Here is a 16,539-nt window from a genome sequence, read left to right as displayed (position 1 = left end):
AAAATATATTTTATATGGTCACGTAATTAGTAACCGTCATTGTACATGTAGTACAAATACCATTACAAATTAAGAATGATTTTGCAAAAGTCGTTCCTAATTATTTGTAACATCATGTATTAGGATGTAAGACTTTCCGTTCTATAACGGTTCCAAATGTCAATTCCAAATAATTCATCATAAAAAAAACCGTTCCAAATACTAAAAAAAACGTTCACGCACATCTATAATTATAATTACTCATGTAATACTAGTAGAAATGCAACTAGTGCTCGTGTCGTAGGTACGAGAAACTCACTGCCCTACTTCTACTGTGCTCTCCAAACTATCTTAAATCACCTTATCTAATCTAAATATTGAAGGCTTTTTGCCAAAATTTAATAGTTTTAGCTGATTTTCGATCGGTTGCAAGAAATCGAGAATATATATACACACACATATAACGACTGTCTTAATGTAAATTAAGCTTCAGTTAGCGCCAAAAATGATCCCAGCCCGATGCATCATCATCAAGTTTTGTATCAAAACTTATTAGGTCTGAGAAAGCTAATTATAAAAGAGATCATAAATACACTACTGACCCACTGAAGTTCTTGAAACTGAAAATTTAACATTGCAATTCTCATGATCAAGTGGATTTTGCAGGTAATATAACAGCCTACCTCGCTACAAAAGAAAAAAAAAAATGTAAAACGCTAATCTCCATCTCTATTTTCCTCATTTTCTCCTGACAGATCCTCCAAAGACTTTCCCTTTGCTTCAGGAACCAAGAAAGTGAACAATAAGCCTAAAAGATTGACAACCCCCAATACAATGAGTGAATTCTTGACCCCAATTCCGGCGGGGTAACCGGCATCGGCCTTCTTCTTGTCTTGGTTCTGTGCCAGGTACAAGAACCCGAAAGCCCCAATGATGGCTCCCAACTTCCCAGCCGCTGCTGATATGCCATGGCAGGTTGAGCGAAGCCTTGCAGGGAAAATCTCGGCTGGCACAACGAATGTGGTGGCATTCGGCCCAAAATTAGCAAAGAAGAACGTCAGTGAGTACATAACCACGAACCCGATTCGGTTGTCTGGTTTAGTCCAGTGATCGTAAGGAAAGGCTAGGGCAAACATGAAAACTGTCATGAAGAAGAATCCTATCAGTTGAATGGCAAATCTTCCCAAGACATCGATGAGGGCCACAGTGAACCAGTAGCCAGGGACAGTGCTGCAGAGGGCGATCAGAGTTTGTGCTCTTGCTATTGTGAACACTTCTTGAATTGCACTCATGGTTTTTGCTTCAGGTATCCATCCAATTGCACTGAAGATGTCTTTTTGGAACAAATTCTGGCTGTAATATGCTATGTCGAGCAAGAACCATGTGCTCGTCGTTCCAAGCAAATGCAATCCGTGGCGACGAAGGAATACTGTGGAGAATAGCCCGTAGCCCTTTTGCTTTTGCGCAATCTGCTCCACTTTCTGCTGCTCTGCTTCGATATCCACCTGCAGGACCTTCGACATATCTGCAGCCGCCTGTTTCGCATTCTTGGCCACCAGGGCTGTGTAACGGGCGGTTTCCGGCATCTTCAGCCGCCAGTAGAAAGTAAGCAAAGCTGGGACAGCACCAACCATCAAAATAATCCTCCAGAGGTAATCAGCCTCCGGCACAGTCGAGGCAATGGGATCAATCTCATACGCCGGCGCCTTGAACATTGCCTGAAAAGCAGCAGACATAATCATAGCAAAAATCCCACCAGCCAAAATCCCGAACCCCTGCATCGCAAACACCGCAGCGATAAACGCCCCACGAGTCTTCTTATTAGCGTACTCCGACATGATGGTGGCGGAGAGCGGGTAGTCACCTCCAATGCCGAAGCCAAGCCAGAATCTGAAGAAGCAGAGAGTCGCCATGACGGATTTAGCGTCCCTCCCCAACGAAAGCCCTGACGCAATGGAGCAAAAACACATCAGCATAAGAGTTACACCGTAAACCTTCTTCCGGCCCATCTTGTCGCCGAGCCAGCCAAAGAAGAGCTGGCCCGCGAGTGTCCCACAGAGCGCAACGCCGTTGACGGCGGCGGAAACGTGGGGCGGCAGGCTGCCGGGTTTAGGGGAGCCATCGACATGGTAGTAAATCCGGCCGAGCATTTTCGTGACGAGAGATATACAGAAGAGATCGTAGGCATCAGTGAAAAAGCCCATTCCGGCGATGATTATTGCAGTGAAATGGTACCATTGGGTCTTGGCCACATCAAGGGCGCTGAGTACTTTCAAGTGTTCTTCCGCCATTGTCACGCTCTGATCAGATGCTCTCTTTCGGCTCTCTCTGTCTGCAATGGAAGTTCGTCATCGTCACCATGATTAGATCTGTAATTCTAACTTACAGTACTTATTCTATACAAAGAAAAGAAAATCAAGAACCCTGAATCATCAAATCTGTATCTGAATATTCCAAACTGACAGTTCCTACAAAATCTCCACTAAAGACAACCGTCGCCTATGCATGAAAAGCAATCAAATTACACCACAAAACCCGATTTAAATTTCTTCTTTTTTCTTCAAACAAGAAAATAATCGTGTCAAATAAATAATATCGTGGAGTTGAAGAACCTTGATGGAACAAGACAAAGATCAGATTCAATAAATACCCACAAAAAAAGAAAAATTAATACACGAAACAATCTATATATACATGCACGTGCATTAAAAGCTGACCTGGTAGAGAAAAGACAAAACCCTGTTATCGAAAGTATGTGATGTTTTCTTTTCTGGGTGCTTGTGAGAATTAATTGAGCTTCGGAGGTGAAGTGGATCGGGTAGTGGTGGGAGGTATTTATATCAAGTAATCCTTTGGGATCTTCGACGGAATATTCCCTACTTTTCCCCATTCTCCACCCACCTGTCAATATATTGTATCAACCGTTTAACTTCGGCGGTATATGCGGTAGTGGAGTGTTCTAATGAGGATTGGAATACTCTCTCCTGCGACAAATAGGAATTTGAAGAGAATATTAATTATTTTTTCTAATGAATTGACTTTAATTATAATATAAATTTTAATTTTAAATTTATATTAATTTATTTACATTGAATATTTATAACTGATTAATAATTACTATTATAATAAATGAGAAAATAATACTTTTGGAAAAACAATATTTTTGGTTCATAAGTTAGGACTGTTTTATTTTTTGTCTCATTCGTTAGAAGATTAGTATTTTTAGTCCTGTAACTTATAAAAATTAGCATTTTTGGTCTTCTTCCACTTTTTTGTCTATAATTTAATGGCGTAGGGCACGAGTCCAACGCGTGGCCACTGCGGATTTTGGATGGAGGAAAATTTGCACGATTTTTAGCTTGTAACCACTTCGGAGGGGAAATATAACTGCATTAATTTTGAAGGAAATTAGGGCAATGAAATCGAGGTTTTTGTCTTCTCTTTTAAAAATTGAATTCCAACCTTTCCATATCGCTGTAGTTGAGACCAATAAAAGGAACATAAAGAATCATATTTTCCACAAATAAATCAAGTAGGTTGGAGCATTCATATGTTAATGTGAGAAGAAGGGCTAATTTTTCCTCCAATCAAAAGTATTTAATGGCTGCGTGCTGGACACATGACCTACACCGTTAAATTATAGATGAAAAAGTAAAAATCGACCGAAAGTGCTAAGTTTTGTAAGTTATGGAACTAGAGTACTAATCCTATAATGAATAGAACCCCAAGTGAAACAATCCTAACTTATGAAATCGAAAATGCTATTTGCCCTAATACTTTTTGTTCATAACTTGGGACATTTCAATTTTTGGTTCCATTGGTTACGAATTATCACTTTTGGTCCTGTAACTTCTAAAATGTAACAATTTTGGTTCCTTGGCATCTTTTCATTAGATATTAAACTAAAAATATCACGTGCTTCGCAAGTTACCTTTAAGGCCTTTATACTTCCGCTTCATTGGTTAGAAATTCTCACTTTTGATCTCATACTTTAAAAAAGTAGCACTTTGGATCTCATGGCACTTAACGATCACGTGATATTACGATCATGTGACATTCTCCATTAAATATCTAATAAAAATGTATTTGGGACCAAAATTATTACTTTTAAAGTATACGGGATCAAAAGTGAAAATTCCCTAAATTACAGGACAAAAAATGATATTTCTCACAATAGACCAATTCTCATACATTGGTGAATTTCGAACATATTACATCTTTCCTGACTAAGTTCATTATGAAAAAAATTACTATCGACTACAATTTTAATGGATATATATAGTTTTTCATAATAAAAAAATTATTTATCATGGCAAATATTGTAGTTATCTAGACAAAAACTACAGTCAACAACCATTATATAGCCGTAGTCGACAGTATAATTATTTATTATGATTAATTATTTTTAATTATGATAATTAATATCGTTAAATGTTATACTTGTTGTTGTGATTCGACCATTGGGGAATTTTGGATGAGGATGTAGCCCTACGATTTTTATTTTATTCTTTTTCCTTTTTTTTATTTTATTTTTATTTTTTGCCAAAGAAACGTTATCCAAGAGAAACTCATTAGATTTTGTTCGGAGCAGATAATTACCACGATTAAGAATATTGATATCCATGTACAAGTTACAACTATACAATACATAAAAAAAAAAAAGTAAAATATCCATTATATGTTAAACAATGAATCAAAAAACTCCGTATGTAAACCAATGATATATAAAGGATAATTTACTTTATTTTTCAGTACAAAAGAATAATTTGTTAATTTTTTTTGTTCATATCCCATATCGCAGGAGGATAAATTACACTTAACCCCATAAAAAACATAAAAACGTATTGAAGTAGTGAAGTCGTATGAAACTCTGAAGATATTCAAACATAAAGTAAAACATTTTACACATGGAAAAATAAAATGATAATTATTACAATTTTTTTTGATATTATATCTAAATATACAAATATTCTTCACATCAATTATGAAATTACAAGCATGTTCATGAAATTGTAATTATAATTTATATCAAAATCTATTCGAAGCAAAAATTTACACAAATACCTGTAAAATAAATTACATTGATACCTATTATGGAAAAGTATTATTTTAGTCCGTTAAGTATGTCTAATTTTAATTTTAGTCCGACAACTATGTCCATTTTTGTTTAGATCCAGTAACTTACGAAATCGCTTACTTTTAGTCATCTGGCAGATTTTCGGACAATTTTACCCCTATGAGTGCATATGGACTAAAATTGCCTTTCAAAAGTTGCATAGAGACTAAAATTGCCTTTCAAAAGTTGCATAGGGGTAAAATTGTCCGAAAATCTGTCAGAGGACTAAAAGTAAGCAATTTCGCAAGTTACTGGACCTAAACAAAAATGGACATAGTTGTCGGACTAAAATTAAAATTAGGCATACTTAACGGACTAAAATAATACTTTTTCCTACGAATACTTGTACTCTGTAAAAAGATAGATGATATTTTTGTAACTAAATTTAATTTTAGAGACGATGGATGTAATTTATAAAAAATAAAACTAAGTAGTGTTTAAATAGTAAAATAGAGTGGACAATTTATAGAGATTGTAGGGTTCATAGGAAAATAATGACAATGTGTTAGTGCTCGAAAAAAATCTTTAGAAAAATATCAACAATTTTGGTCAACTCCACTTTTGTTCGTGCTTGCATATGCTCAGCAAAAGAGGTAGATGTAGTCATAGTGCAAGTCCAATTTCAAAGGCCGTGATTCAAAGTTGGAGTTTCCTAGATCTTTAATGGTTTAATTGGATTTTATTTCTGGAATTATAGTTATTTGGTATTTTAATTTTATAATTATTAGGATAGTAATTTAATCTTATACAATTTTAATTTTAAAATTTTTAGAATAAATTATTCGTCGGAATTATTAAAGATGATCGGAAAAAGACATCCCTTTCCACCCAACTTGGAAATTTCGGTCAATTTTATTCTAAAAATAGTGAAAAATAAAAATATATATGATTAAATTACTACCCTAATAAGTTACAGAACAAAATGGCGAAAGACCATGACTGCAGGACCAAGAACACATTTAAACTGATCTTTCATGATTATTCTAACTACGGAACCAATTTTGATCCTTTTTTTAAAAAAGAAAAAAAAAACTGATCTAGTGAAAATTGGTTTAGGAGAAATTATTAATTAATTTCAATAAAAAATATAATTTTCTAAAAATATATTGATATCTCTAAATCAATCATATACACTATTACGCAATACAACAATATTTCTAAATCAATCGACAGCTTAAATAAAGAAACAACATACATATACTTTTATAAAAGCAGACTAAACACCTACATTCGTAAAACTCAAACTCACAACCTCCTGATTTTGAAATCTTAACCTCACCACTCAATAAAAAAAAAAAAAAAAAAAATCAAACATCCCTAAATTACAATTATATTGTTTCAGTCTCCTTCCTCCAAAAGTTTCTTTGAGGGTATTTACTATTTACATATACGAAAATATAATTTCATCCTCGATCTAAATCTTGATTGTCGTTTCCTGATCACAAATAAGTCGATATCTTGATGGAACAATCAAATAATATATATCACTTACGTCCTTTGATCATTTTTCTTTTCAGTGCATCAATATCACCTTCAACATTGATTATTGAAAACTACAAAGTAATTAAACCAAAAGGTGGAATGACTTTTCCTCATGTTTTTCTTTTTTTTTTTTGGTAAATGTAAGTTTCATTAATAAAACAAGATCGTACAGTACAACAGTGCTCAACTGGTGGTTTCTCTCTCGACAGGTCAAGGGATACGCCATAATCTATATAATGACATGAACTAACAGAACGAGATAAATTAGCACTGATAATCCTCTGTCTAATATTTTCCACAATAATAGTGGCTATTATATTCGGTGGTCGCTCCGTATGCTCAAAGCGTCTCAAATTTCATTCCCTCCAAATGTGATAAATGCAAGCAGCCAGGAGTGCACAATAAGCCAAGTTAATCATATGTTTTCCTCTCCATTTTCTTGCAGCCCACTCATGTTTTTTTCAATGAATCCAAGATTTGTGGGAAGAATAGCACAATTATATAGGAAGCAAAATTCAAAGCAGCTTTCTAGTCAAGTAGGCAGCATATCTTTGTTAAATCATCACATTTGTGTCTGTATATATATATATGTGGAAAAATGTGATTTATCCGCCTATAATATAAAAAATGAGCAAAAAATTCTTTGTGAAAAATAAAATAGCAAATTAGCCTTTGTATTTTGGAAAAAAAAGCAAATTACCCTCTATCTAAACCAATGATACGGGATAATTTGCTTCATTTTTTGAAATAAAGAGGATAATTTATTAATTCTTTTTTCACATGAGATAAATTGCATTTAATCGTATAAAGTTTAATTGTATATATTCAATCACTTTGGAAAACGTAATTAACTTTTAGGAACGTACATGTCAAGGGTTTTTTTTTCTTTTTTCGCAAAAAGATATGCTTTTTCAAGAGTGCTTAATGTTAAAGGAAGTGGTAAATAATTAAAATATAAAATTTCAGAATGTTTGAAAGTAATAGTTATAAATAAAAAAAAAATTGATGTATTGATTGTAGAAGCCACCAAAATTAATTACTGATTCTACAATTATAGCAGCAGCAGAAGCACGTCAAATTTCGAGACAACAAAGTGTTAATTTTTCAATATCAACTCTGGTATGCAAAAAAGGGGGGTTTGACGTTAACTAACTAATTAATCGAGAATAAACTGAAAGTAAGAGTAAAAAACTAGAGTAGAAATCAAGAGAGATGATTGATAATCCTATTGAGTGTACACCTAATTATCACATGGATTCTTGATCATAAATTATTAATTAATTTCACATTCAAGTATATATTTAACCTTGAAATCTATTAATATATATTGTCATAATAAATTTTTGTTTTCCTATTGTGATTGATTGGGAAAATTGTATTTTAGTCTTATAAGTGGACATGTTTTCAATTTTGGTCTCATACTGTAGATAATTTGCATATTGCATTTCATATGTGCATTTTGTTTCTAATTTCAGGATACAAGAGAGATAGCCATTAAGTTGCTAACGACGGATGATTTTTCTATTAGGTGGGTGCAAATTTGGAGGGAAAATGTATTAATAAATGAAAATTTGGTGGGAAAGGTTTATTTCTTCTTCTTCATCATATAAATAGCTTATTTGTTTTCTTCTCTCTTCTATTTAGTAGGAAAAAAGTGTAAAACACGGCTGCAAAAATGGAGAAGTTTTTTGTCATTGTGGAAGGATTGCAAGTTTGAGAACCTCATGGACCAATGACAACCTAGGCAGAAGTCTTTTGGCTGTTCGTAAAAAGAAAAGTGGATGTGGTTTTTTCGTCACACATCGACGGGTCTTTCCAAACACAAAAACCACATCCACTTCTTTCTTTGTTGAACACCAGAAAAACCTCCTACCTGAGTTATCATCATTCCTTAAGAGATTCTCAAACTTGCAATCCTTCCACAATGAAAAAAAAAAAAAAATCTCCATTTGCAACCATGTTTTACACTTTTTTTTCTACTAAATGGAAGAAATAAGAAACAAATCGGCTATTTATATGAAGAAGAAGAAGAAATAAACTTTTCCCACGAATTTTTATTTATTGGTACATTTTCCCTCCAAATTTGCACCCACCTAACAGAAAAAGCATCCGCCGCTCGCAACTTAATAACGATTTTTTTTTTTAAATTAAACCACCCGGAGGAGGGTGTAGCTTTTTGGATTCCCCAACTCTTCTTTATTAAGATCAAAATGTGAGAAAATTTATAACGGGGAGTGCTGATTCCCTATCATTCCTAAAAAAACTGTAAAAATGGGAGTATTACTCCCTTACAATAAATCACGAAAGTAAAAATAAGGAGTACTACTCCCATATAAAAGTAAAACGTGCTAAGATGACAGAAAAAGTTGGAGACGATAATCCAGTGTGTCAAAAAGTTTCTGCCACTACACTCGAATCATCGGTTCCAACTAGTATCTGTGGATCAAGCTATACAAGCAATCCAACAATTGTCACCATAAGTGATGCGTCATCAACAATTGTAATGCAACAAAATGGGAGAAGAGCTGATTGAATATTAGTCACATGAAACCTCAGCTTTGAAGTCAAAATAATGGAGCAAAATAAGTCAAAATATGAGCAACAAAGCAATAACAATATGTGTAACAAAATGGGGCACAACCTAAGCATGCTCACAAGACAAAAGGAAACGAGATTGCACCATAGATAACAGCCACGCAATTAAGCTACAGAATAGGTAGACAACAATGCAGTAACAAATACAACAAAGCAGCCCACCCAGGATTCACGCGAAACTAAGGCTACCGGTAACAAGTAAGCTACTTAGGGGGGATCAATAATAATTTTGAATCGAACGTGTGATAGGCCACAAGAGTCAAGGTTAACAATACCTTTCACTTTACCTGTGAGATGTTCTTTAGTAAGGATGCTAAGTTGTTGGGATGTACAAGCTTGATTGGTTAGAAAGTCCACTGCTTGGTTGCCTTCTCTAAAGATGTGGGGGATTTTATATTCAATTTGCCTTAGAAGGTTTCGAATGCTTTGAAGGATAATCTGATGGTTCCATGCCCCTTGTCGTTGTGTGGAGATGAGTTTGATAATAACCATTGCATTAGTTCCAATCCAAATATTGTGAAATCCCTTTTGATGCATATTTTCAGTCCTCTGTGTATAGCTCGAAGTTCAGCCTAGTTGTTAGAAGTAATGCCAAGAGGTTCTTGAAAGATAAAGATGACTTGATCGAGATGATCTCTGAGGATGCCGCCCACGCTGGAAATACCTGGATTACCTTTAGACGCTCCGTCTGTATTCAGTTTGTACCACCCTTCTTAAGGCTTTCTCCAATGGACAATAGTAGCTTTCTATTGCTTAGTCTTCGGCTGGAGGGGGATATTGATAGTGTTTACAGCGAAAAAATCCCCTTGCTAATGCACAAGTTTTAGCATCTCACTTTTATAAAGGTTATGCAGGTACGCCAGTGTTTTGTGGATAATGGTGTTGGCCTTAAATGCGACTCCCCTGTGCTTAACATCATTCCGAAGCTTCCATATGTTCCAGAGAATCAAGATTGGGATAATATCTCTGATGTGCGGTTTAGCATAGATTCTATTTTTCCAGGATTGGATGAAGATTGTGATGTCATTTGTTTGGGGGATGTTAATTTGGAATTTAGCTGCGAAATAGCTCCAAGCTTCCACAGACTTATTATTATGTAAGAAAAGATGCGGTATGGTTTCTTCTACTTCACAACAGTTGCATTTGGAGGCCATTATGACCCCCTTCTGCTTAATCCTTCCATCAATAGGTATCGAGTTATGAATCAACCTCCAGAAAATACTGAAATGTTTTGGATAATCAATTTAGACCAGAGAGTACGATAGAAGAGCTGAGAGATTGATGACTTCTAATTTCATTCCAAGCTAATTTAGTGGTAAACGCACCGTTCTTGGACAACTTCCAATGTAGAAAGTCAGTTTGGCTGTCAGTAATAGGAACTTTCATGATCAATTCGATGATGTGTTGTAGCACAGCTTGTTGGAGTTTGTTGACATCCCTCTCAGAGTTGTTCCAAAACCAGTTAGCAGGGACATGAAGCTTGCAGTGAGTGCCTAAGATATTTGCTAGTATGCCTTCCTGTAGCCACCAGTCATGCTACAAAGAGATAGTACCAGCCCTCAGGCTCCAGAAGATATTTGTTTGTGCTTCTGTTCGAACTCTGCAGAGTCTTTTCTAGGTACTTGAATCAGTATGAAGATTTTGGAAAGCGTGGAAAAATATCCTCCATAGTATTTACTTATGGAGAATTTAGACCATAGAGAATTGTTGAGCCTCAATCTCCACCACAGTTTATAAGAGAATACTGTGATCATCTTCCGAAGGTTCCTAATTCCAAGTCCACCTTCTTGGATGGGATAGAAAATATTTTGCCACTTTGTCTAGTGGATTTTCCTTCGTTCCGTTGTGTTACGCCAGAAATATTTAGCGAAAAGTTGTTCAAGTTTCTGTATGGTTCCCACCGGAGGGTTTAGAACTTGGAGGAGGTAGATCGGCATAAAAGAAAGCATGGTCTTGAGTAATTAAAGTCTACCGCCATAAGAGAGGTGGCAGTGTTCCCATCCCGTAATTTTGATTCTGACTTTATCAATCAGCTTTTCATAAAAAAATTTCTTCTTGTTTCAATTGTATAGAGGAGCGCCAAGGTAGGTAATGGGAAGTGCCTTCCTTGAGAATTCGATGATATGTTTGATTTGATGTGCCATGAGGTTAGCTTTTTTTTCGGGAATGAAGGCGCTCTTAGCATGATTGATTTTTTGCCCGGAGGATTCCTCGAAGTTACGCAAGAATTGCATAAGCTTGATCAAACTCTCTTCCTAGCAATTCGTGAACAAGATAACATCATCGGCATATGAGAGATGTGATATCTTAAACTCGCAATTAGTATGATAGAACATACTTGGGTTCTCATTAAAGAAGAGATCAAGGCCTCTTGAGAGTGCTTCTGCTGGTAGAATAAAGAGCTGGGGAGAGTGGATCCCCTTGTCTTAAACCCTAGGATGATTTGAAGAATCCTGCCGTTTCTCCATTAACAAGAACAGTAAACCAGCAGTTTTAGATGGCATGCTTGATAAAAGTGAGGAATCTTTGAGGGAATTCCATCTTCCACAAGACTATAAGGAGGAAATTCCAGTTGACTCTGTCGTACGCTTTAGACATGTCAAATTTGAAAACTAGATTGCCTTTGTTATATCGAAGATCAAGATGGTGAATCATCTCTTGAACCATAAGAATTTTGTCACCAATTAGTCTTCCTAGAACGAAGCCGCTTTGAGAAGGGGAAATTAGACCCGAAAGTGTGGTGAAGCTTGTTGTAAATGAGCTTGGACATAATTTTATTGGTGAAATTACACAAGGAAATGGGTCTAATGTCATTCCAGGTTTGAGGAGACTTTAAGGACGAGTACGATTGTTGTGGTCTTGAAGCTCCTAGGCATTGGAGTGCCACAAAACTAGTCCTTGACTGCCTAAAAAGTATCTATTGCACTGAAATCCCAGCAAGCTTGATAGAAAACTGATGAAAAACCATCCGGGCCTACTACGCTGTCCTTATCAATACTGAAAAATTGCATCTCTAATCTCTTCGTCTGTTGGTAGACTACCAATAATGCGAGTGCATTCTTCTGCGATTTGGGGGAATTGAAATGGGAATTTTGGCTGGATTGCAAGAGAGTAGGTTTTTGAAATATGAAGCAGCAGAGTCTTTGATTTGGTCCAGATTGCTAACTTCTTGGTTCTCTTCTTTGATTCTGTGGATTGTGGACTTTAACCTTTTTTTCTTCACTAATGAATGGAAGTATTTTGTGTTCCTTTCCCTTGCCTCGAGCCACTTATAGTTGCTCTTTTGCTTCCACTATTCGGATTCTAATGTGACTGTGTGAACGAGAGCCACATTACTTCTCTTGAGGTTCATAAGGTTGGCCTTGGAGGGATCATTATCGAATTTTTTTTCCACTTTAGTGGCATTTTCTTTTGCCTGTTTGACTATTGTGAAAACGTTTTCAAAAGTATCATTGTTCCATTATTTGAGTAGCTAGAATTCGAATTTGATTTCGATCTACAGCTTCTCGAGCCATCCTATTTTCCAGGTACGATGTCGTCTAGCTTTAGTTCAAATTCTAGTTCCGGTTATGGTTCGGGGTCGTCTGCGACCTCCCCAAAATCAGTTGATATCCCCCTTCTTGATTATCCTAGGGTAACTAAGAAACCTCCAACTGTTAGAAAACCACAGAAAACCAGAAATCCATCAAACAAGCATGCCAATCCTTCAACTCTTGAGAAATTTCAGGATAGGATGATTAAAAACCCCTGGGAGGCCATCATTAGCACTGTTAAGTCCCCAATCCATAAGATTAGGGAGCGCTATTATATACCCCATGACTATGAGATCATGATTCCTAGATCTTTCGATCACATGCATCGACCTCTGTCAGGTTTCTGTGCAATCAAGCACTTCAACGCCGGTCTGAGACTTCCTCTGGCCCCTCCTTTAGCTTCCATTTTCCATAAGTTGGATCTTTGTCCCATGCAGATGTCAACCAATTCTATAACTCATATAATTCTTTTCATAGTAATAATGAAATTCTTGCGTCTCAAACCCAGTTTTGATAATTTTTGAACTCTATACTCTTTCACTACTTCCAAGCGATCTGGAGATACGGGTTTTTTCTATCTATCCGCTAAATCTGACTGTATATATCTCAAAACTTTGAAATCCAATGTCGAGTCGTGGCGCGATAAGTACATTTTTATCCGACCTCCCCTTGTATAGAATGGCCCCTTCGATTAGAATGGAGCAAATATAAGCTTGTATCTAAAACGAGTGGAGGGGGCTGGAAGCCGATCAAATAAATAGCCTTATGGCTTATAGATACGATCCGAAGAAGCTTTTAACCGAGAAGGTACTACGACTTGCTCGTTTATCTCCAGCACCCCTCCACATTCAAGAATCTTTAGGTGATCTCTCTATCTGATGCTGAAGTGATTATTCTTTGTGTTCAGATCACTTACTCAATTTCCTTGTTTTGCAGATGAGATAGTCATGAATTCCAGCCTTGCTCTGCAACTTCAAGCCATACAAAATAAAGCTAGAGGAGGGCCTACAGTCCCCACTGTTGACACTTCTTCGACCCCTTCCCTTGTTCGTGGGTCGATCCTAGGTAGCCCAATAGGTACTAGTCAAAGTCCAATGCCGGCTAACCCTATCCAGATCGATAGCGAGGAGACTTCGCCACTTCCTATTCTTCAAAACGAATACAACTCAGAGGACTTAGAATTAAATCTCGATGATGATCAGAGTGAAGGTCAAAACATTAATCAAGATGAAGGTCCAGATGGTCCGAACGATGAGGTTACGGGGTCAAAAAGGAGGAAAAGACATCATCATAAGCATAAGGGCAAAGGCAAGAGCCCTGTTGAACCTTTCGGATCCTCGAAATCTTCAAAGTCTTCGAAATCCAATCGAGGTCATGGAGCCAGATCACAAAGCAGGATGGTTAAAGAAGCTGCTGATCGAGTTGAAGAACACGAGGAACGTGAGAACTACTTAAGGCTCGAACTGATAACTTCTTGTTGGGAAGAGACCAGAAAGGAACTGAAGAGTAAGCATTATCTTTCTTCTGAGCTAAAGGGGGATCGTCTTGTCCTAAAATGGAACATATTGAAAAACAACTCTGTCTTTTTCACTGAGCCAGGATAAGATTCTCGGGATTTATTTGACTCATGCATCCTCCCCCACGACCAGGTTTCCCTACTGATGAATGCTCCTACCTGGTTAGAGGAACATGGTGCCCATACCCTGATGCAGGTAATGAATCATTTTCTTTCTTTATGTAAATTTCCATCTTCTCATTGCTCGTCTTTGCAGATGGCTACTTTCTTTCGGGGTCTATCTATGAAATGCACTAGCTACTGCAGGAACCAAATAGTAGCTGAGAAGAAGGTAAGAGATCTCTTGGCTCAAATGGCGGAGGAGAAGATCGAAACGACTCATGCTGCTGAGGTGCAAGCTTTAAGTGCTGAAGTGCAAAAGTTGAAAGATCAATTGTCAGCTCAAGCTGTGGAGGCATCTAAGGCTAGAGAGGACGTACTATCTGAAGGCAAGAAAGAGGGGTTCGAGGCTGGAAGGGAAGTCGGTTTAGTAGAGGGTCATAAAGAAGGTTTTCGGGCCAGCCACGAGCAAGGTTTTGATGAAGGCAAGGCTGATCGGATAACTCTTGAGGAACATCGAAACATTCTCTCTAGCTCGCATGTGCCCATAGCTCGCGATTTCCTAAAATCTGCCTCTTTTAAAATAGCCGTCGAAATAAAATCTGCTGACTTCTTCAACAAAGGATTCAAGACCTGTGAGATGCAGCTCGATACTTTAGGTGGTTTCGCAGAATCCTTTGATCGTAGCCATCTAGATCTCACTTTAGATGGAAAGATGTAGCCATATCCCGATGAACCAGCCCTTGGAGATGATGAATCTTTGCTTTGCTCAATGAGATCGAATCTGATGCTTAGCTATATACTCGTTATTTTGGACTTTTGTAGTATGGGGCCAAACATTTAACTCCATTACTTTTATAAGAAAATAGTCTTCATGAGTGAGGTGGATGGCCTTTCACAGGCACACAGCGAGCGATCTTCCTTCCCTTGGCCTTTTTCAGGCACCAGAATAAGAAAATAGTCTTCATGCGTAAAACTTTTTCAAGTTTTGAATGTTCCACGGTCGATGTAAGTTCTGCCCTTACATATCTTGCAGCCTATACATTCCTTTCCTTCTGATTTCTATCACCTTATAAGGACCCTCCCAAGATGGGTCCAACTTATCGACATGCTTAGAAGCTTCGACTCTTTTAAGCACTAGATCACCTACCTGTAATTGCCTTGGTCGCACTGTTTGATCATGGTTTTTCATTATTAGCCCCTTGTGATGTAGAATTCTTGCGTATGCAGCATCCCTCTTTTCTTCTATCACGGTCAGGTCGAAGTTCCGTTCGCTCCGATTTGATTCTGTGTCGTACATTGTTACCCTCGGGTATTTCTGCAGGTATAATGGCTTCAGTTCCATAAAGTTAACAGAATGGTGTCTCACCTGTTCTTGTTCGTGATGTAGTGCGATAAGCCCAAAGAACTCCTGGCAATGCTTCGACCCACGACCCCTTGCTTTCCAATCACTTTTTAAAGTGTTGCAAGAAAGTTCTATTAGTCACCTCTGTTTGCCCATTAGTTTGAGGATTAGCGACTGCCGTGAAATGTTGTGCGATCTTGAGCTCTTTGCACCATTCAGTGATCTTCCTTCCTTGGAACTGAGTTCCATTGTCAGAAATCAGGATTCTAGGCACCCCAAACCTGCAAATGATATTCTTCCAAATGAAATTGATAACATCTTTTTCTGAGATTCTCGCTACTGCTTCTACCTCTACCCATTTAGAGAAGTACTCTACTGCTATAATGATAAATTTCTTTTGAGTTTGAGCAGGTGGGAGGGTCCTACAATGTCTATCCCCCATTGGTCGAAAGGGCAAGCTATCTTGATCGGCTCGATGGGGGTCGCTAGTTAATGTATCAGAGACGTGTATCTCTGGCAGCTCTCACACTTTTTAACGAAATCTCTTGTATCTTTAATCATAGTAGGCCAAAAGTAACCTTGTCGGATGATCTTCTGAGCTAGCGATCGTGCTCCAGAATGGTTTCCACAACTCCCTTCATGGATTTCTCGCATCACATGTTCAGCTCTTTCTTCATCCGAACATTTCAACAGAGGACCATTGACTGTTCGTTTATACAACTGTCCAGATAGTATAGTGAAGCGTGTTACTCGGAATCTTACTCTCTTTGCTTTAATCAGATCGTCTGGTAATGAGCCATCCTCCAAATACTTTACTATTTCATCTTTCCACGACACGACCTCGGACACTGTTTGTACCACCATCTTCTCTGCG

The 16,539-nt window shown here is 37.3% G+C and overlaps 1 protein-coding gene across 1 annotated transcript; it reads right to left on the bottom strand.

Annotated features, from left to right (window-relative positions):
- LOC105155679 (inorganic phosphate transporter 1-4-like) lies at positions 591-2,797 on the bottom strand. Its single transcript, XM_011071602.2, has 2 exons — positions 2,697-2,797; positions 591-2,311 (listed from the first exon to the last, which is right to left on the bottom strand). Exon 2 carries the CDS (start codon positions 2,268-2,270, stop codon positions 696-698), a length of 1,575 nt encoding a protein of 524 aa, XP_011069904.1. The 5' UTR covers positions 2,271-2,311; positions 2,697-2,797; the 3' UTR covers positions 591-695.

The sequence above is a fragment of the Sesamum indicum genome, linkage group LG1 (assembly GCF_000512975.1).
Source record: "Sesamum indicum cultivar Zhongzhi No. 13 linkage group LG1, S_indicum_v1.0, whole genome shotgun sequence".
NCBI classification, from domain to species: domain Eukaryota; kingdom Viridiplantae; phylum Streptophyta; class Magnoliopsida; order Lamiales; family Pedaliaceae; genus Sesamum; species Sesamum indicum.
Note: the sequence above shows the minus strand (reverse complement) of the source record. Positions and strands in the feature narration are given on the sequence as shown.